The sequence below is a fragment of the Pagrus pagrus genome (assembly GCF_965226575.1).
Source record: "Pagrus pagrus genome assembly, chromosome: 13".
Classification (NCBI taxonomy): domain Eukaryota; kingdom Metazoa; phylum Chordata; class Actinopteri; order Spariformes; family Sparidae; genus Pagrus; species Pagrus pagrus.
In genome coordinates this window covers 1,972,235-1,993,957 of record NC_140197.1, presented here as the reverse complement: position 1 = coordinate 1,993,957, position 21,723 = coordinate 1,972,235, and the positions used below count along the sequence as shown (strand labels likewise).

Genomic DNA, 21,723 nt, shown 5'->3' with positions numbered 1-21,723 from the left:
TCACAGAAATGCGTGAAATAAGCACGACCTCTTAATAACGCATTGCGTGCTCCTGGCACGCATTGTGTAAGAATTCCGTGTGATCACCACGTAAACAGTCTTCACTGAAAGTCAATTAGGATCCATTTCGTGGCGGACACACGCATTGTCAGCTTCAAAGACGTCACGCTGTGGGTGTTGTTTCATAGATCCCGGAAGTGCAAATGTAGTTTAATCGATATTCTGAAGAAAGATCTGATTATTAGCCATAACGTTGTAACCATCCAAGGCAGACTGTGTAACGATAGTATGTGCTTCTGTCGAGTCCAAAATCCCCGTGTAATATCAACTTTATTTTACTTTTTTGTTTTCAACATTGAACAAAACTGTGCGATATTGTGAAAGTTGGCTTGAATTTTGTCTTCTTTTTTAATAATTTTCACCAGCATCTTTCTAGTCCACATCACATCACATTCAATGTAATTTTTAATTAAATGAGTGAAATTTTATATTTTATATGAAAAACACCGGCGTTGCCCGTTGCCTTGGTAACGTGGGTGTGTCCTCCATATTCCCATATTCACCGCGTTTTCTGCCCCCCGCCAGACCACTTCCGGCCAGACCACAGTAAGTAACTCTCTCCGGTTTCAGCCAAAGGCCTCTTTATTATTTCAAATCACAAAATTATATTACTGTTATTTCTTCCATTGTAGCAAAGTGTTTCTAGCATTTTAACTGCGGAGCTTAGTTTGAGTGTTTTAATACGATGCATTGTTATGTTGTTAACTCCACCATACAGTCTAATAGGAGCTTGACCGACTGAACATTAGCAGATTATGCTATCGTTGCATGACAGCTAGCGGTCTCTGGCAAGATTTAGATTGTCAGTCAGTCTGTCAACCACCGAAATCAGTTACTCATTTTGTAGGAGCTGTTTAATTTTTGTGTTTTATTTTGTTGGGATTGGGTTTGGTAACTTCCGCTGACGCAGGAAGTGAGTTAGGGCACTACAGGTAACTTGGGTTATAACGTTATATAGCTATGTATTGAAGAGTTCATTTGCAAAAGCAGATAACTCCGTCAAAACAATTTTTAATTGTTATTTACACCAGGTGATATCAGTCAAACCAAAGTTGAGTGGCTTTGACCAAGGAGATGAGACGTAAAAAAACAGACGTAGCTCAAAAAAAATAAAGCTTTATTGAAAACAACACTATGCAAAGAATAATTCAAAAGCATCAGCTCAAAATGGCATAATAATTCAAAATGGCATATATATATACTGTATATATACTGTATATATATGTGTGTGTGTACACTCATAAACTTGTGCGAGGACTTGCTTGTGTCAGAGTGAATGTAGTATCTGATATTTGTACATTAAAGATTGGTTTGTATTGTACATAGTGGTTTTGATTAGGTTAAAATATTTGATTGATTATAGTATATTTGGTCACAGAAAATAATAAATGCTCATTTATTTGAAAGCTATTCTAATTATGCTTTTCTTTTTCTTGTTTTGCAGCTTCATTGCAACATTTACATCGAGACACCCACACACACATACACACACACTCACCAAAAAAACAAAGGCACTTTTAAGAGCCATTCTGTATTGTTTGTCTTACCCCTGTCTTTCAATCACTCTCTCTCTTTCAACCATTCTCACTGTCTTTCTCTCACTTTCAGTCAGTCACTCTCTCTCTCTCTCTCTCTCTCTCTCTTCATTTTGTGTAGTGTTCATTGTGTTTGTATCATATTGTATTGTCTGTATTTGTATTTGTGTTTTATGTTTGAGAGCCATGTCTCTCAATTCTGCTGCAAGGATCTTTGATGATCCAGGAGAGGCTAGCACATGGCAGCATTAATTAGTGCTGCATATGTCCAAGAGGCCAAGGTGAGGCTTTTCATGATAAACAAAACAACTACCCAAGTCTAAATGATCATTGCTATTGCTTTTTCATGATGCTGTACTGTTACTGATACTGTAATGTAAAGGGTCAGTTAGATCCTTTTGTGCAGCTGTCGAGTAATGCTTAATTTTAATTGTTGCTGTCTTATGTTTTAACTTGCAACTTTGTTGTTATACTTGTTAAAGTTTGATCTCAAACTCTGCAAACATATAGGAAGCCATGGCCAAAGAAAACCCTGCTGTTCCTCAAACAAAAAGGAATAAAAGCAGGAAGAGATCCTTCCCCAATTCAGCTGTCAAAAGCAGACGTGGGAAACGTCGGCCAACACAATCAGGTTTGTTCTTTGATTACTATACCGTATTTTACGAAAAGTTTTAATTCATTAAGTTGTTATTTTGTAGTGTTACGCCCCTGGTCTAGGGGAACCAGTGACATGACATGAGGTGCTCTCACCCACTCTCCCCACTCCCAAGAAGGCCAGTGTCACAATATAGTGTTTTTTGTTAAAGGTAGCATTTATTCACTTCGGGGGGAGACCAAAGCCAAAACAACAACCAAAAAGGAGTCTAAACCCCTAACCTCCTAACCTAAAACCAAAAATAGTAAACCAAAAGACAAACTCCTTATCTAACTCATAAGTAGGGAAAAACAGGAGAAAAGGGGTTAAATTAAAGGCTTCTCCCTCCTACTGGGCTACCATATAGACAATTCTTTGTTGGATATCACAGCTCTTTGTTGGATGTGGGAAGACAGGTAGAGAGGAAGACTGCAGTCAGCCGGTGCTTCAAAAAGGCTCCTTTCCTGCCTCTGACCAATCCTGGGTCGACAATCAGCCAGGGATAGCCAATCAGCACGTCCAACCTGCCATCAATCACACACACCCACACACACACACACTCAGAGGAGACTGCTCACACCTTAGGAGGAGGAGGGACATAGCAGTGGATATACATATATATATATATATATTCACACACAATATAAACAAACCATGACCCAGGGTCATAACAGTAGAGTACTAGTATAACTGGATGTAAGTTAAAGATACCACTGTTGCAATGTGTGTGAAACATACATCATCATACATCATACATCACACGAAAGAATTAGAGATATTAAGAACCTGTGACTGATAATCCTTGCTTGTGTTTTATGTACCCTGCTCTGGATAATATTGTGTGACAAATATAAATTGTATTAGTGATAATGTGGACATTTTTTTCTTAGTTTCCTTGCCTTCAGTCGTTATGGAACATTTTCATATTAAAATTACTGTGTACTTTTAGATTGATTGTAGAGTTAAGCAAATGTTACTGTCTCTGCAGCTGCACAAGCCAGAGGAAGGCACCCTGTTCCTGAGGAAAGCCTCCAGATGGAAGATCAGGAGCTGACAAGCCTTGGTGAGTGCATTGATTGTTACAGTAGTTCACGGTCACATTTTTTCCCATTTCCTCTATTTATTTACTCATCTAGTTACTCATTATAATGTGTTAAATTGTATCTATTGAGTTAAAGCAGAAGTAAGCGATCCGGTCGTTTTGGCTAACTTCCTGTCAGCGGATGGAGTTAGCAGTCCCCGCCCTCGTCCCTACGTCACCACATTCACGCGCATCCCTTGGCTGCACACACAGAGAGGACCGCCCCTTTATGCCGTTCTCTCTCCTCATTGGATAAAGGTTGTAGGATCGAGGAAAGTTTTCTCCTCGGCTTACAGCAGAGCAGAGTGACTGACAGACCCGTGTTTCAGATCAAACACTCTATATAAGTGATTGCTGTCGGAAGATATAACTATTTAAGACTTATATTAACACAAATATTCCGCTTACTTCTGCTTTAATGTATGTTTGGTAGAGGCATTACTCTCTAATATTGTTAATGAGTTTTTAATGTTGCTTTTACTATTCAGCAAATGAGATGTGAGGAAAAAGTTGTGGGGCTGTTCCTGTTGTGACGAATGGTGCACAGTACAATAATGGGCATTTAGCAGGTTGAGGCCATAGCCCTTGTGAGTAAGTATGCAAAACGTTGTTGCTCTCATCATCACAAACACGTTGCCCACAGCAACAATTATGCTGAATTATTGTAGTGTGTGCCATTCATTTAAAACAGAAGCAATGCTGCAACTTTTTGCTCAGACCTTGTATTTGTTTTCCAACTCAAAAGTGTTTTCAATGTACTTCCTTAATATCAGAGGTGGGAATTGTGGAGTCATCAAGTCATCTCCATGTCATGTATTTGTTCTGTTCATGAACTAAACCAGCTGAGTCCAATCAGCACAGCTCTTCAGCCAGGAAGGTGAGCTAATTAGTGAATGCACCTGGTTCAGTGACTGAGCAGAACAAATACATGGGATATAGATGACTTGATGACTCCACAATTCCCACCTCTGCTTAATATCCATTAATGTCCATGCCTTAAGTTTTAGTGTGGCTCAAGAGCTGTTTTTTTTTTTTAGAAACACATCTTCAAGAGTTGAGGGACACTCTTGCAGCAGTACCGATTCCAGAAAAAACAAATGAGGTTTCTGCCTGGACACAGAGGCAGCTTCTCACAAACGCAAAAATTAAAATAACAAGGACAACACTTTTGGATTCAAAACTCTCCGCTGAGAGAATAATCAACCAGAAGTGCCACAGATGCTCTCTTTGTGAGGTGCCTGGACTGTGTGCCACTGGACATGGAGTTCCTTTGTGCAGAATGTGATGTGGAGGCCCACAAGAGGAACGTCTTCCATGACAGAGAAGCATTAATCCATGGGTTTTTTGAGCCCATTCCCCCAACAACAGCTGTGGTGATGGGTGACAATGGCCAACCTCAGTTTGAACAATGTATGTAAACATGAACAATACATGTCCAGTTATGCTGAAATTCCTCAAATATTGTGAATCGATGCACATTTGGAATAGCTGGAAGAGAGCTGTGGCCAATATGTGTTAATATTGTGGGGTTTTATGCCCTATTTTAGAATGAGTTCAGCGTTTTAGGAAATGCATTTAAGGGAAAACTGTAAATACACCCTTAATAACTGTTCCCCCCTGTATTGCAGTATGCCAGCTGCCTGTGTCTACTCAAGCCATCTGTGAATGCTCCCAAGACCTCACAGTCATTCCAGGGAAGCGCATTTCTGTGGTCACCATCAATGGTATGTTGTTCTGGAAGCTCTACTTTTGTGCAAGTTAAGTATTGTATGACAGAATTTAACTACTGTGAGCAATGTAAACCTTTTAATCACCTGGTAATTTTCTTTTTCCCCTGGCAACTTCCAAATGCCATGTTAAATATCCAGTATATCGTATGAACATCTCTGTAAAAAATACAATATGATCATGTGTAATTTGATTACTGAAATATCTCAAGTCTTTTCTATCTACTGTCTTCTTGTTCACAGGTAAATATGATGTCTGCCTGCCCCAGAAATCCTGTCCATCTGCAGAATGGACCCCTGACATGAAAGATCTCCTTAGATATCGGTACTGGCCAGCTACCAGCAGCTGCCAGACCGCGTACAAATTTGATGTGTTCAGTACGTTTGCGCATATGAAGTTAACAGCACCAGCCATGTCTAGGCAGGCCTTTCTTAAAATGTTGGAGCACAGATCTGTTCAAGCTGGAAGGGTAAGTCTGCTTGAATAAAACTGAAACACACAAGAAATGTCATATCACTTTATACCAAATAGTTGATTGTCAGCATTTCTTTCAAAAATACTAATAAAATATTCTTTTTAATATACAGACAGGCAGTATCTGTGCTGATACATTTCAGCGCAGTTTCTTTGAATTTGCATTCTGCAAGTATAAAGAAGAGGACATGTGCCAGGTCCATCATTTCGATTGTCCGGCATGTTCTCCAGACATGTTGGCTGTAAGTTGTGATGGAAACGGAAAACATTATCGCTTTTCAAAGTCGAAAGGGTAGGTACAGATATTACACCTGTTTATTTAAGGATTGTCTGGGAAAATAAAGAGAGTACTGCTAATTGATTTCTATTATTTACTTTCATGTTAACTGAACATGGACAGGACTGAAGAGCCACCCCTATACGAAGGGTTGTTTCTGGCCAAGGACGAGGAAGTTGCCTCATTCGTGGACCTTGTCAGGGGCAACATGAGAAGTGTAAGAAACTTTTGGTTTGTTTATTATGATTGTTGCATACAGTTACTGTATCTTATATCAAAATGTGTGTGTAAATGTTTGTGTTACTTCATTGTCAGGGACCAAGCAGTAAGAACCAGAACACAGGTATAATTTCAACGTAAAATGGGTTTTATTTTGGCACTTTAAAACCCAGTGGTGGATCCGGCTCAGTGTTGGTTGATGGCATCACCACCGTTTTGTGGAATTTCTCCTGCCTTTTCTGACTGCAGGTTTTCCGAGACTTTGCAGGTGTGGTTTCCAACTCCTCATTAAAGAAGGTAGGGCACTGAGTATTTCATTTGACTCTGTGTGTTGTTTAGCCCTCATTCTGGTGACAACAGCATTGCATTTTTGACTTTGTTCCAACAACAGATCAAAAAGAAGTGGTAGGTCTCTTCCTAGTACAGCATCAAAGGGCAAATTATCAACAACTCCAACATTCAGAAGGTAAGTTTGACCATCGATTTTAATATACATGTCAGCTGTTGGACACGGCTTCTCATCTCGATGAACACAACAAATAGGGATGGTATCATGGTTGCGGATGATGTGAGGTGGAACCAACTTTCTGTGAACCAGTGTCTGATCACTCCCAGAGTCCAGCAGAGCCCTTAGAGTGATTCCATTAACTTCAATGTTTTTCATTTTAACAGACTGGTCATTTTCTTGCTCAATTTCAGCATAAAGGCGTGGTACAAAGCACATTTGTGTCATTTTGACTGAGTTTTGGGGACACATGGGCTTTGTATGGCCTTCCAGTCCACAGAGATAACAAATTAGCTTCATACTTGAGTGTTTGATTGACAGACTAGCTGGCTGGTTCTCGCCTACTGGGGGCTTACCAACACCGAGTGCTGCGTCAGGGTGGTAATGTTGGGCGGGTTTTCGGTTGTCTCTGGTTCTCCATGTGTTGTAACTCCATGGTTGTCCTTTTTTTCTTGCAGCCACAAAGACATCCGCCAGCTCAGCAGCCTTCATTGCAGATCCTGGGGCATGCTCCTTAATCCAAACCTGCAACTCAGGGGACAACATCCTCAAGTATTGCTCAAATATCATCATTTCATTTATTTCTTGGACCTTTTTTACCTTTAGGCTGTACCCATTTCCCATACAACTCCTTGAGTCTTGCATACAGTTCTTTTGGGCTCTCATTTGGGTCCACATCAAGGGAGCGAAATCTCTGTCTGTATGTCTCAGGATTAATATCATATTTGGCAAGGATGGTTGCTTTCACCTGGTCATAATTGAGAGAGTCATCCATATCCATGTGCACATATGCTCCTCTAGCTTTGCCGGTAAGCAGTGGTATTAAATGAAAAACCCAATCAGATTTCCGCCATTGGCAAGCGACAGCAATTCGTTCAGATGTGACTAGGAAATGTTCAATGTCATCATTATCATTCAATTTCTCCAATCTAGGCTCATGATGGTGGTGAAACCGGCCTGCAGAGGCCTCAACCTGCACTGGAGGATTGTGTAGGGTAGATGGAGTAGGGTCTGAGATTGGAGGGTCAGACAATGGACCCGTTCTGGCCTGAACTTCTAACTGCAAAAGGTGGAATTGATGGTGAAGTGCTTTAAAACGTTCTTCTTGCCTTTCAGTTATCTCATTCAGCCTTGATTCCCGGGCCTCCTGCTGTCCCATGTGGGCCTTTAGTATACTCATCAGGTCTGACAAAGATGGCTCCTTACCTTCACCCTCAGTGCTCTCCACCACTCCAGAAGCTCCGTTTTCCTCCTCACCATGTGTTTGCTTCTTTACAGGTTTACGATTCATTTTATCTCACTCTTGCTCCTTTTTGTTTTTCCTGTTGAGGTGAGGTGAGAGGAGGAAAAAAGAAAAAAACAAATCCCCAAAAATGTCAAAGTTAAAAAAAAAAAAAGAAGAGAGAAAAACAAAACCAAAAAAAAAAAAAAACCTGTGTCTTTTACTGGATGATCCCACCACTGCCACCAATTGTCAGGGACCAAGCAGTAAGAATCAGACCACAGGTATAATTTCAATGCAAAATGGGTTTTATTTTGCCCAATAAAAAGCAACAAAATCAAACTTACAACTCAGGATTTAGAGATCAACTGGCAAATCATAAAGAACCAACTGAAACAACCGAACCTCGCAAATGAGAAACAAGGGGATCTTATATACCAACTCGGGTAAACCAAATATAGCACAAAGGGGTGAACAAAAAAGGCAACAACCTAAACTAATACAAAACACCAATAACTAAACCCCAAACCCCCCTGAACATCACAACAGGTGGTTTGGTCCCATTAAGCCGATGATTGCATAAAGGTGCTGCATGCCCTTGGCCATGCCTTTTGTTCACCTCAGAGCCACCACCCTCCAGCCAGGTAACTCAAAGAGAAGAAACAATAATTAACACAATGTTTAAATCAATGTTTATGTGTGGGCTCCAAATGATGTAAAATTAAGCAAAGTAAACGATTACAAAAACCAATGCTGCAAATTATTTGTTTAACTGGAAACAAATCAACTTAAAGAATGATTAAATGAAATGAGAGTGTGGGCAGATATTACCATGTGTGGCTGTGGCCATCACATTCATAGACAAATGACAGTGCTGTTTGTGGCACTGCCAAGTTCACTGCTGGCAGAGAAATGGCCAAAAAGCCTGGTGCCAAAATAGACGAGGAGGGCATTCAAGTTGCAGTTTGCAGGTAAGTGTTGTGTGTCTATGTCTGTGTGTGTGTGTGTGTGTGTGTGTGTGTGTGTGTGTGTGTGTGTGTGTGTGTGTGTGTGTGTGTGTGTGTGTGTGTGTGTGTGTGTGTGTGTGTGTGTGTGTGTGCGTGCGTGCGTGCGTGCGTGCGTGCGTGCGTGCGTGTGTGCAAGCTTCTTCTTCTTTTTAATGGCGGTTGGCAAACAACTTTTTGTGCATTTCCGCCACCTTCTGAACTGGAGTGTGGATCAGAATGGAATTTGACGATTATCGTTAGATGAGAAAAACAAAAAACAAACCAAACAAACAAACAAAAATACCATGAAAATATAAATAAATAAACAAATAAATCAAACCAAATAAAAATAAATAAATACATTTTTAAAAAAAACCTAAATAACTGTTATCAAACATATACCATACTAATAATACCTTAATACTTATATTCTTTTAATGAGTCCTGTCTTTTCTAAATACTTAAATATTGCTTTATATCCTACATGCCCTGAGTTCAGTTGTAATACCTCTTTAATACTAAATTTAATTTGCTCCCTACTTAGTCTGTCTTTTAGAAACCTTCTTTGACACTGGTACTTAGGACAATATATAACTACATGTTCAACAGTTTCTGTATGATTACAGTGTTCACACAAACCAGTTTCATGTTTCCCTATTAATTTCATCGTATTATTAAGTCCAGTGTGCCCAAATCTCATTCTTGATATTATATCTTCTTCTTTTTTATTTCTACTATTTTCTCTCATCTTTCCTACTTCCCTTTGGATACTGTAGAACACTCTACCTTTGTTTTCCTTGTTCCAACACTCCTGCCACTTCTTTTTCATTTCTAATTTGATTATGCTTTTAACCTCTGCCTTACTATATTTAACTGTCATATTAACTTCTACTTTTTTTGTTGCATCTTTTGCATATTTGTCTGCCATTTCATTTCCATCTACACCTATATGGGCTGGAATCCAAGTGAACTTCACTTTTACTCCTGCTTTGGTAATTCTATATACACTTTGAGCTATTTCTACCAGAATATCTTGTCTTGATTCTGACTTCATATTTTTGAGACTGATTAATGCACTGCTTGAATCTGATCCTATTATTACTTTGTTTGGTCTATTTCTTTCTACCCACTCAAGAGCTAACAGAATAGCTATCATTTCTCCTGTAAATATTGATAGATTGTCATTTATTCTTTTACTTGACATAATATTTAACTCTGGTATGGTGAATGCTACTCCTACTCTGTTACTAATTGTCTTTGAAGCGTCTGTGTATATTTTAGTAAATGATGAGTATTGTAATAAACCTTGTTTCTAATGTGAGAAATGTAGAGGGCCCGTACACAGAGTATTTCTACTGTGCACACACAAGAAGGAGGAAACTAGAAGGTGCAGGTAGTTATATTCTTTATTAACACAAGTTTCTTAAAGTACAGCAAGTAGCTCAGCATACTAGGATGGGACACAGTGAGAGTCATTAGCCTGCTCCTCAAGGTGCCACTCCAGGGCCAGAAACAGGTAAGGCTACTATTAGCATGGACCGCACCACATGGAACTACACCCCCTTTAGGGCACTGCAAGTACTGCACGGCAAAACCAAACCCCACAGGGCACACCACACGACACTGCACTGCACTGCAAACAACTCACTCTCCACTACACACACGTGTTATGGACCCACATGCTGTGACACCTCTGAGACTTGTCTACCTTCCCCTAACTGCCCTTCCCACCCCGTCACTATAGCCACGCTGTTGTCTTAAAATTCATGACACTAAAGACAAAACACACACAGACAAAATAACGCCAAATTGATCGATCTCAATTAAAATCACTTAACTGGCCCGGGGTCCGAGACCCTCCCCCAGGGTCTGAGCTTTAACGCCGGCCGGCTTTCGTCGGAGTCGGTTGCGAGGCGATCGCCGGTCCAGCGCCGTGAGACGTCTCCACCTGCAGCAGGAGAGCCTCAACACCAGTCCGGGAAGCGGAAACAGACACTCCTAGGTTTCCCCGCTAACACTACTTCGTCCCTGCCTCACGCCGGAACCTCGCCCTACACCCGCTGCCTATCTTCGCCGCCGGCAGCCCTAAACGGCATGCGAACGGCCACCACCCCCCGATATTGAGTGAACAGCAAATGCTCGGCTGGGCTGATACCCCGTAATGCTCACCGAACTCCGCTCCCCAGAGACGCCCGCACCCCCTCACTCTCTCTCTTTTCACATCTCCTATTCCTCCCGAAAACACTCCCCTCCACAGGTGCGGCCACTCTGCAATTATCCCCATACAAACAATCCCCCACTCTCCCCGGTCCACCGGGTCATTCACTACACTCCCCCCTTCCTTAAATCTGACTCGTCCCCGAGTCAAAACATCTCGTAGTCCCTGGCCCACACAGGTGGCCTCCTGCGCCGTCCTTGGCTCGTCTCCTGCAATGTCTGTTGTCCCACCTGCCTCTCTCCTTCCCCGGCCACCTGGCTGGCCACTGCTGCATTCTCCTGCAATGTCGATCCTCTCCTCTGTCTCTCTCCTTCCCGGGCACCCTGGCTGGAAGTCTCTATGCTCTGCACCCCTGGATCTGCTGGTTGCTGGATTCTCCCTGCTGGTTCTCCTGTCTGCCTCTCTCCTCCCGTCACCACCTGGCTGGTCGCTGATGTGCTCCCTGGTCCTGGATGTACTGGCCGTTGGGTCTCTTCCTCTCCAGACCTCACCGCCACACCTGGGGCTCGCCAACGGACCCAGCCGGTGCTGCCGCTCGCTCCTGGACGTTGAGGCGTGGCCTGCCGCCTCCATGCACCCTCCTGGTTGATCGTCTCTGGTACAGGGGAGAGAAAAGGTTTGAGCCTGTTGTAATGTAAAGTCACCTCCTTCCCTCCCTCAACTAACACTAAACGATATAAGACATCTGTGATTCTCTCTATGACCCGATAAGGGCCCCTAAATCTCCTTTGCAACTTAGGACAGACACCCCTTTTCCTAGCCTTAGAGCGGACCCATACCAACTCCCCCTCTGAGTAGTACTGCCACTTGACCCTAACATCAAAGGCTTCCTTCTGCCTACCAGAGGCCCTTGCCTGATGGCCCCTTACTGCACCCACCACTGTGGACAACGTGTCACCCAACCTGGACACGTACTGCGTCGCTGCGGAGAACCTCTCCCTTCCATCAAGATCCAACATAACATCCACTGGGAGCACTATCTCCTGCCCAAACACCACCTTATAGGGCGTAAACCCCGTGCTTGAATGCACACTACTTCTATATGCCAACATCACATACGGCAACAATGCATCCCAATTAGCCTGGTTCTCCTCCACAAACAGGGACAACATGGACAATAATGTCCTGTTAAACCTTTCCACCATCCCATCAGACTGGGGGTGGTAAGGCGACGTGCGGGTCTTATGGATGTTTAGCAGCTGGCACACTTCTTTAAACAGGCTGGACTCGAAATTTCGCCCTTGATCGGTGTGAATTGTGCGGGGGGCCCCCAGTCGGCAGACCCACTGCTCTACCAACACTTTGGCCACTGTCTGAGCTTCCTGGTTGGGGAGGGGAAAAGCCTCTGTCCACTTTGAAAAGTAATCCCCAATAACTAAGATGTACTTGTTTCGCTCAGGGGTTTCAGGCAGTGGCCCTAAAATGTCTAAGGCTACCCGCTCATATGGCCTTGAGGTGACTGTGGGCTGAAGAGGGGCACACAATTGCTGTCCAGTTGTCTTTCGGGAACCACAGTCTACACACTCCTGACACCAACGTTTGACATCCCCAAACCACCCCGGCCAGTAGAATCGGTCCTTTACCTTGGCTTGCAACTTCTGTACCCCCAAATGGCCTGCAGTAACCGAATTGTGCAACTGGTTTAACACTTTTGGCACCAGGGATTTGGGGAGAACAACCTGCACTTGTTTAGCTGCATCAGAATTTACCGGCGGTAACCTCACCAACCTAGCACCCTGTACCTGCAACTGCGCCCAGACTGGTGCAAACCTCTGCAATTCACTAGGAGGCTGTAGACACTCATTCCCCCTCCCCTTAAGAGCAATGACTTGTTGCAACTCAGCATCCTCTCTTTGAGCCTCCGCCAACTCATCTTCCACCTCTTGACCTGGGGGCACCACAGAACCTATATGCTGTACTGCACATATAGCCTGAGCTACTGGGCCTTCCGCTACCTCGCCTTCTATCAAAGTGGGCGAGGCGGCTGGCAGGAACGCTGGCAACCTGGAGAGGGCATCTGCATTAGCATGTTCTCGCCCTGGGCGATGCACAATCTTATACTGAAAACTAGTCAGCTGCTCCAACCACCTGGCTAGCTGCCCCTCTAGCCCCTGGAAATTATGCAACCACCTCAAAGAGTTATGGTCCGTCCTCAGCACGAACTCTTTGCCCAACAAGTAGTGCTTGAAATGTTTTGTAAAAGTGACCATGCTCAGCAACTCCTTCTTGGTGGTAGCATATTTCCTTTCCTGTTTAGTCAGAGCCCTACTAGCGTAAGCTACAACATGCTCCTGCCCTCCTTCTTCCTGTGACAAGACCGCCCCAATGCCTGCGTCACTGGCATCTGTGTCTAGAATAAAAGTTTTGTAAGGATCAGGATATGCAAGAATGGGGGCCGACATCAAGCTAAGTTTAAGCTGTTCAAAGGATGACTGACAGTCCTCTGTCCATTTAAACCGTCTACCCTTCTCTGTGAGTTGATGAAGGGGGCGTGCAATCTCTGCAAAGCCTTTCACAAACCTCCGATAATAGGAGGCCAGTCCAACAAAACTCTTTACTTCCGTCTGGTTTTTTGGTGTCGGCCACTGTCTCACTGCTTCTACCTTTGCAGGGTCAGCTTCCACACCCCTCGCTGAGATTATGTGGCCCAAATACTTCACCTGGGCAGAAAACAAGTTACATTTAGATGGTTTTACTTTGAGATTAGCCTGGCGTAATTTGATCAACACCTCATCCAAACGTGACAAATGCTCATGAAAATTCCGGCCAAACACGATGATATCATCCAAGTACACTAAACATGTCGTCCACTGCAGATCTGCCAACACCAGATCCATCAATCTCTGAAAAGTACTGGGGCTATTGCATAGGCCAAAACTCAACACATTGAACTCAAAGAGGCCCTGACGCGTAATGAAGGCAGTTTTAGGTTTATCTTGAGGATCCACTTCGACCTGCCAGTAACCACTGGCTAAGTCGAGAGTGGAGAACCAGCACGCCTTACTCAAGCTGTCGAGAGCGTCATCAATACGGGGCAGAGGGTACGCATCTTTTCGAGTCAAATCATTCAGTTTACGATAGTCAACACAAAAGCGGAGACTTCCATCTCGCTTGCGAACCAAAACCACCGGCGCCGCCCAGGGGCTGTGAGAGGGCTGGACGATGTCATTCTCAAGCATCTGTTTTAGGTGCTCTGATACCTCGTGCTGCAAATGTAGAGGGACACGACGAGGAGGTAACTTCACCGGCCTTGCTCCCCCTGTATCAATCTGGTGCCTGGTAAGGTGAGTTCTCCCCAAATCATTATCCCCCGAACTGAACACTGATAAGTTCCGGTACAACATATCCCGAATGGCTGCCAATTCAGAAGTCTCCAAAGCTTTCTGGTGTAACCCAAGATGTACCAACAGCGTATCTGCTGTCCAGGGTGAGCGTGAAACACCCCCCGTCACCCCCGCCCCCAGATGTTCTGCCCTACTCCCCACTTCGATATCAGTATGCCACATACCCACTTTTACCCCTTCCTTCAAGGTGAGAGCGTCGTCGGTTACATTGATGACCCAAACCGGCAGAGTGCCCTGTTCCACCTTACAGACCACTCGTGCCACCATAACATTACAATGGTTCGACACCGATTCAACAGGCTCAAGCATTCCCTCTTGTCCCGGCCCAACAATGTTTTCTACCCTACCGGTAATAATGGCTTCACTGCGGGGGGGAATTACTGTATCAACAGGGACTGATACAACTTGTGGTTTCTCCACCTCTGCTGGCACAATAAGGGGGAATAGTTTACCCATTACTCTACATTCCTTTCTCCCAAAATCCACCACAGCTCCATACTTGCGGAGAAAATCAAATCCTAGTAAGATCTCTTGAGACGGCACATCAGCCACCAGAAACTCTGTAACTAATGCCAGAGAACCAAACTGACACACAGTGTGCCACTTTCCTAGGATTCCCATCCCCCCACCATTTGCAGCAGAAACATCCCCCTGGTGCCCAACCAGCTCTGACCCCCCCTTAGTAATGGCTAACCAAACCCCTTTTGGAATAACAGACAATGTTGCCCCACTATCCACTAACAGGATAGAGTCTAACCCGCCTATCTTAGCTGCAATATACCCTGAACCCCCATGATTACTTGCAGAGGCCACAGTTGTAACGGTGTGTTCGGGGGCAGGCAGTTGGCCTACTGTACCTGCCCCCTCTAGTTTCCCTGCAAATATGGGCAATCACACCTGAGGTGCCTGCTACACCCACATTCCCAACAGCCCCCTCCTGCTCCTCTAAACCCACGATTGGTTGCCCAGCTAGATGTTACACTACCCCTAAGGCCCCCATCTGGGTTTTCAGTGGGCCTGGGAGGATTTTGTCCCTTTGGAGCTGCTTGCATGATTTTAACCGTGGATTGGAGAGACCGCACCTCCTGTCTCAACTCCTCAACCATCCCCACCAACAATCCCATCTGCTCGTCACTGCTAGACTTGGTCACCGACACCCCCATCACTTTGGCCTCCGAAGTTACCTGCGTCTGCTCCAAGTTTCTAAGCAACTCCATTTCGGAGGAAATCTCAATGGCCTCCTCAAGCGTTTTGGGTTTGGCACCACGCAAGCTGACCCGAAAATCACCTGTAGCAAAATGTAAAATAAACTGATCCCTTGCCAACATATCACGGGTGCACTCATCCGCTGTGGGGTACGCTCTAGTGGCCAACCTCCTCAAAGCGTTCCCAAACTCCCTAGCCGTCTCATTGGGCCGCCGCCGCCGGGCAGTAAAGCTAGCCCTGCTCCAGTCGTTGCTGTCACATGGCTCAAAACATCGAGTCATGGCCGATTTTAATAATGCATAGTTGTTCTTAGCCTCCCTGGGCAACCCACTGTACATGTCCCTAGCCCGACCCGCTAGTAAAAGAGACATGAACTTAAGTTTAAGTGCCTCATCCCAATGATTCACCTCAGCGGCCAAATCAAACTGTTCCGACCAATCGGACCACTCACGACCCACTCCCGTAAATGTATCTGGCATGAAGACTGGACGGGGCGTCAGGCCAACAACTGACTGCCTAGAATGGGTCCCATGGTGACCGCCGCTAGTAGATGGACCCTCCTCAGTATTGTTCCCATTACTCCACACCTGCGGCAACTGATTACCTTCTGTCTCCGACATCTTAAAGGGCCACGCTCTACCAAGTTTTAATTTTGGGAGACACAAGATCCCACCGCTGCCACCAGTGTAATAAACCTTGTTTCTAATGCGAGAAATGTAGAGGGCCCGTACACAGAGTATTTCTACTGTGCACACACAAGAAGGAGGAAACTAGAAGGTGCAGGTAGTTATATTCTTTATTAACACAAGTTTCTTAAAGTACAGCAAGTAGCTCAGCATACGAGGATGGGACACAGTGAGAGTCATTAGCCTGCTCCTCAAGGTGCCACTCCAGGGCCAGAAACAGGTAAGGCTACTATTAGCATGGACCGCACCACATGGAACTACACCCCCTTTAGGGCACTGCAAGTACTGCACGGCAAAACCAAACCCCACAGGGCACACCACACGACACTGCACTGCACTGCAAACAACTCACTCTCCACTACACACACGTGTTATGGACCCACATGCTGTGACACCTCTGAGACTTGTCTACCTTCCCCTAACTGCCCTTCCCACCCCGTCACTATAGCCACGCTGTTGTCTTAAAATTCATGACACTAAAGACAAAACACACACAGACAAAATAACGCCAAATTGATCGATCTCAATTAAAATCACTTAACTGGCCCGGGGTCCGAGACCCTCCCCCAGGGTCTGAGCTTTAACGCCGGCCGGCTTTCGTCGGAGTCGGTTGCGAGGCGATCGCCGGTCCAGCGCCGTGAGACGTCTCCACCTGCAGCAGGAGAGCCTCAACACCAGTCCGGGAAGCGGAAACAGACACTCCTAGGTTTCCCCGCTAACACTACTTCGTCCCTGCCTCACGCCGGAACCTCGCCCTACACCCGCTGCCTATCTTCGCCGCCGGCAGCCCTAAACGGCATGCGAACGGCCACCACCCCCCGATATTGAGTGAACAGCAAATGCTCGGCTGGGCTGATACCCTGTAATGCTCACCGAACTCCGCTCCCCAGAGACGCCCGCACCCCCTCACTCTCTCTCTTTTCACATCTCCTATTCCTCCCGAAAACACTCCCCTCCACAGGTGCGGCCACTCTGCAATTATCCCCATACAAACAATCCCCCACTCTCCCCGGTCCACCGGGTCATTCACTACAGTATTGTTCCTCTATATATCTATCTACCTGATCCCTATTTATACTTTTTCCTTTCTTCTTCTCTAACATATGTATATCTACTTCTATCTCCCCTATTAGCCAAGGTGGGACAGTGGAAAAAAGTACAGTGGGGCTTATCTCTAGTTCTCCTATCCCTATTTCTTTTACCGCATCCCCCACCGTCCAACCAAAGCTCTTCAGCTGTCTCCTTTCCTTCTCTTGGCATTTTTGTAAAACGGCCTGAGTGGGGTGACTGTCCTTATGGACCTTTAAGTTTGCCCAGTATGTAAGTGAAATCTGGTTTCTCCTAATTTCTAATGGCATTTCGTTCATTTCTACTTGTAAGGCTGACACTGGGGTTGTTTTAATAGCTCCACAGCAGAGTCTCAATGCCTGATATTGAATTGTGTCTAGTTTATTTAGTAATGTTCTTGAAGCAGACTGGTATATTGTGCATCCATAGTCAAGAACTGCCCTGATTAGCCCAATGTAAACAGTTTTCAGTGACACTCTATTTGCTCCCCACTCTTTACCCCTCAGACATCTAACAACATTCAGTACTTTTTTACATTTTTCAATAATTTTTCCTATATGAACTTTCCAAGTAAGATTTTTGTCGAACCAAATACCCAGATATTTAAAACATTCTACCCTCTCTAAATTTTCTCCATACATTTTAAGCTGAATCTGATCTTGAATTTTCCTTTTTGTGAAACATACTACTTTTGTCTTTGCTATTGAAAATCTAAAGCCCCACTCCCGTGCCCAACACTCTATTTTTCCTATTGCCTCTTGCATTTTCCTAACCATATACTCTACATTCCTTCCCCTTTTCCACATGACTCCGTCATCTGCAAATAATGCAACCCCAATAGACCTATCTACACTGCTAAACACTTCATTAATCATAACTGAAAACAGTACTGGACTAACTATACTCCCTTGAGGAGTTCCATTTTCCACTACATACTTGTTACTATATTCTTTCCCTATTCTTACTGTTATCAACCTATCATGTGCAAGGTCAGGATAAAGTCTTAGAATTGTAAGCCATACACACTTTTGATTTAGGAGTGGTATTTATCCATCCTTTTTAACAGCAAGATTTATATTTTGGTCTAGGCACCCAGATGATATAGATGCTATGTGCTTGAGCCAGGCTTTGCTGGGTCAGTTTTATTAACCACTAGTTTCTCTTCTGTTTAATACAGGCATGGGTTTCTCTTGCGAGGACTCAACCATTTCCGTGGAGAGATATTTGCCTATCCAATGTTCCTCCAAAGAGAGATGGCAAAGAAGGCAAATGTAACATTCTTCTGTATGGATGTTACATGCAGGTAATCATCTTTGTCTTATTGCAAATCCATTGCCAGTGCCTCATCTTTTCACTGATGTGATGATTGATTTTAGGTTGATATTGTTGTCAAGTCAATTAAAAAAAAAAGTTCTTTGTAACAATCATAAGATGCAACTCCTTCTTTTTAGGTACTGGCCCTACCTCAACAAAGTAGCGGAGGGGCTACCAGAGCTTCTGCCCCTGATAGAAATGAGACCATTTCTTAGCGTTATGCACGCTAAAGCCCATACAGCAAAATGCGAGGTACATGAATTACATTTTTCAGCTGCTTGTGCGGGGACTTTTTCCCACCATCGAAATGAAAAGCTTCTGTTATGTGAGATGTCAGAGACCATTTATGACTTTATTTTTCATCTACTGTATCAAAGCAATGTTACATAAAACTTTCCATACTGTCCTGCAGGTGAAATGGGGTGGCAGAAGCCAGGATGGAGCAGGAAATACAGTGGGAGAAGAAGTGGAGCAAGTATGTCATTGTTACTTTTGTAACTGTATGAATTGAACGAGTATAAATAGAATGGAAGATGTTTTTTTATGTTAAAGAGACTAAACATTAATTGATATATTTGCTTTATAGGTAAACAGCTTTCTCTCTCGGGCAGCTCTTGTCACTAAATACATGACAAAGGCAGGTTAGTATTACACTTCCAACACACTCATTGATAATACATCCTGAATAGTGTTGTTTTTGTGTTTTTTTTACAGATGATTTTAAAAACTGTTTCATTGTTCCCTCCCTATAGAGGTTGTCATTGTATTCCTTTACTGTAATTACTAGTACAGCACACTTTTTATTTTTATTGGGGAAACGGTGACAAGAACAAAACACAACAGAAACAGTAATATAAAACATAAACATGGTGAGTAGACATACAAACAACAATGTAGATGTAATATATAATAACATATTACATAAAAATATATTATGACATAACACACAGTACAACACAATACATATTTCAGTAGTTCAGCACACTTTAAATAAATGTTTTAGTCATGTCTGTCAGGTTTATCACTTTGTATTTTTATGTAAATTCTTACTTTTTTGCTTGCAGATGCATTTTTGTTTTAACTAGGAAGAGTGAACATGTTGACTCAACAGGCCATGGGTTGGAATCGAAGGAAGTCAGTCAGCCTTCATCAAGCACTAGCCCACAGATATGTCAAAGTAAGGGAAATTACATTTGTCTTCTCATCTGACACTACATGTTTATGGTTAATGCCTGTACTTTTAACAGATTGTAACCTCACAATAGTTTTTTTTGAATATCCAAACCTCTTGGGAGTCTATACTTTTTCACTTGTTCTGATGAAGCTCTTGTACCAAAAGCTTCGCTGAAACTGGTGGTTTCTTTTTTTTCCTCTTCAAAAGATCACAGACAGGGCAAAGGTGGAAGCTGCCACCCTCGGCAACATCACAAATGAACACCATATCGATCAGGAGACCATTCTGCAGTGGGTGTGTGATGTCAGAAAATGGGCAGCCACAGGTAAAACATGGAATACTTTGATGTCTTTTCATGTTAATGACTTATTTTTATATACAAAATATAAGGTGGCTACAAATGAGACTGTTACTGATTACATCACCTCTCAATTTTTTGTTGTTGTCCTATTTAGAGAGAGTCTACACTCCGGGATGTACTGAAGACCTGAGGGCCGATATTGAGAACATCACTGTAACCCTTTTGCGCAAGAAGCAAGATCTATATCGTCTGCATGGTTAGTTATCAGACCTAACATGTAATTTAAATTTAAAAGCACAATTAAAATAATATCAAGGATAACACAAAAGTCACAGGACTTATTTTGATTGTGGTTCTTTTTGTAGATAGATGTTGTGGAGGTGTGCATGTATGTGCACGTATGTATGCACACTTCTGTAACAACAAAAAAGTTCTGGCATGGTTTTCTTTTCATTTGACTTTGCAGATAGCAATCAAACACGACAAAGGAAGCGAAAGAAAATGACAGAGCTGAAGAAGAAGCTTCACGAAAAGGTCTTGGAGTACAACACCTTAGTGGAAGAAGGTCAGATTGATGTGGAGTTGGCGTGCAGTCTGACAGATGGCTACATCCTGCCATGGGAAGGACAACATGAACGTATGATAATTCCTAAATCTTTTAGTCTATGTCTATAGTCTATGCCTATTTTTGATGTGAACTCCACACGTGTACGTTTTGTGACTTTATCTTGCACGGCTCAGATTTTATCTCGATGTCAATGTTTTAAAACGATGCCCTTGCTTGAATCAGAATGATTTCCAAACTTGACCTCCATTTTGATGTGACCTATACACCTGTAAAGTTTGTGATTTTATCGTGCACAGGTCACACTTAATCGCAGTGTCAAATTACGTAAACCACAGACAAAAACACAAACATTTAGCTAAATACCCAAAATGGCTTCTGTGGGTCTTCCAGATAACACCACATTTTCCAAAATAACACACAGACACACCGACTTGATATTTTCTTATAAAAAGAAATCACAATACAAATTCTAGGGCAGAAATGGAGTGGTGAGATCTGCATTGTTATTCTGATGTAGTAATCACAAATTAGATGCTTGCATTACCATCAAAATTTCACTATCTCCGTCCTAATTATATTGTCACTGGGTAATGATTACATTTTTAACTTTCGAGGGAACCAAAGATATCTAGTTATGTCGGAAACAATTGTCATTCTGTTACATTTATATTAATAATTACTCCTTGGCTTACTACTCCTTTCCTTTTCTCTACCTAAAGGCAACACCTTCAGGTTGAAGAGGTCTGTCTTTCAAGGGCGCAGAATTGGGTAGGGACGCTAGGGACACGTCCCTACCAATATTCAGCCGCTACTGTGTAGTCACTATCAATACAACCGCTGTCCGTAGTGTTCAGTCAATGATTGTGGCACACAAAGGGTTAAATGTCGGTGTCTGCTAGAAGTCCCGCCTCTAACCTAAATACCGCTCACTGATCGGCTGCCGGTTTCTCGCTAACTTACATGTGATTGGCTGTCCCCACTGTCACTCCTTCTGCTTGTCAAAACTACCTGCAAAGTGCTAGTTGGACCGGACGAGAGGCAGTGAATGTTAACTGAGCTGCGAGTGTAAGTTGTCAACATGTTCGGCATTTGTTCTTCCTGGGTCACGTCAGCTAGATGGATT

The 21,723-nt window shown here is 43.5% G+C and overlaps 2 protein-coding genes across 2 annotated transcripts; both read left to right on the top strand.

Moving 5' to 3' along the window:
- The first annotated feature begins 1,036 nt into the window (after nucleotides 1-1,036).
- On the top strand, nucleotides 1,037-8,389 carry LOC311267554 (uncharacterized protein). Its single transcript, XM_084370673.1, has 14 exons — nucleotides 1,037-1,111; nucleotides 1,505-1,876; nucleotides 2,106-2,226; nucleotides 3,218-3,292; nucleotides 4,348-4,720; nucleotides 4,939-5,034; nucleotides 5,281-5,507; nucleotides 5,626-5,804; nucleotides 5,913-6,006; nucleotides 6,105-6,132; nucleotides 6,258-6,305; nucleotides 6,400-6,474; nucleotides 6,972-7,065; nucleotides 7,447-8,389. Exons 5-14 carry the CDS (start codon nucleotides 4,570-4,572, stop codon nucleotides 7,505-7,507), a joined length of 1,053 nt encoding a protein of 350 aa, XP_084226799.1. The 5' UTR covers nucleotides 1,037-1,111; nucleotides 1,505-1,876; nucleotides 2,106-2,226; nucleotides 3,218-3,292; nucleotides 4,348-4,569; the 3' UTR covers nucleotides 7,508-8,389.
- Nucleotides 8,390-10,184: 1,795 nt separating this feature from the next.
- On the top strand, nucleotides 10,185-21,372 carry LOC311267762 (uncharacterized protein; the record flags this gene model as incomplete). The annotated part of the gene is made up of 10 exons (XM_084370992.1): nucleotides 10,185-11,555; nucleotides 18,421-18,546; nucleotides 18,695-18,809; nucleotides 18,970-19,032; nucleotides 19,144-19,198; nucleotides 19,643-19,734; nucleotides 19,939-20,056; nucleotides 20,187-20,288; nucleotides 20,499-20,669; nucleotides 21,320-21,372. Exons 1-10 carry the CDS (start codon nucleotides 11,392-11,394, stop codon nucleotides 21,370-21,372), a joined length of 1,059 nt encoding a protein of 352 aa, XP_084227118.1. The 5' UTR covers nucleotides 10,185-11,391.
- Nucleotides 21,373-21,723: the final 351 nt, after the last annotated feature.

What these genes read in the sequence shown, in the direction of transcription:
- LOC311267554 (XM_084370673.1), top strand. Translation starts at nt 4,570, where the DNA reads ATGGAGTTCCTTTGTGCAGAATGTGATGTGGAGGCCCACAAGAGGAAC. An exon ending in TTCTGTGGTCACCATCAATG is followed by an intron (nt 5,035 to 5,280) that starts GTATGTTGTTCT and finishes TCTTGTTCACAG; the next exon opens with GTAAATATGATGTCTGCCTG. An exon ending in TCAGGGGCAACATGAGAAGT is followed by an intron (nt 6,007 to 6,104) that starts GTAAGAAACTTT and finishes CTTCATTGTCAG; the next exon opens with GGACCAAGCAGTAAGAACCA.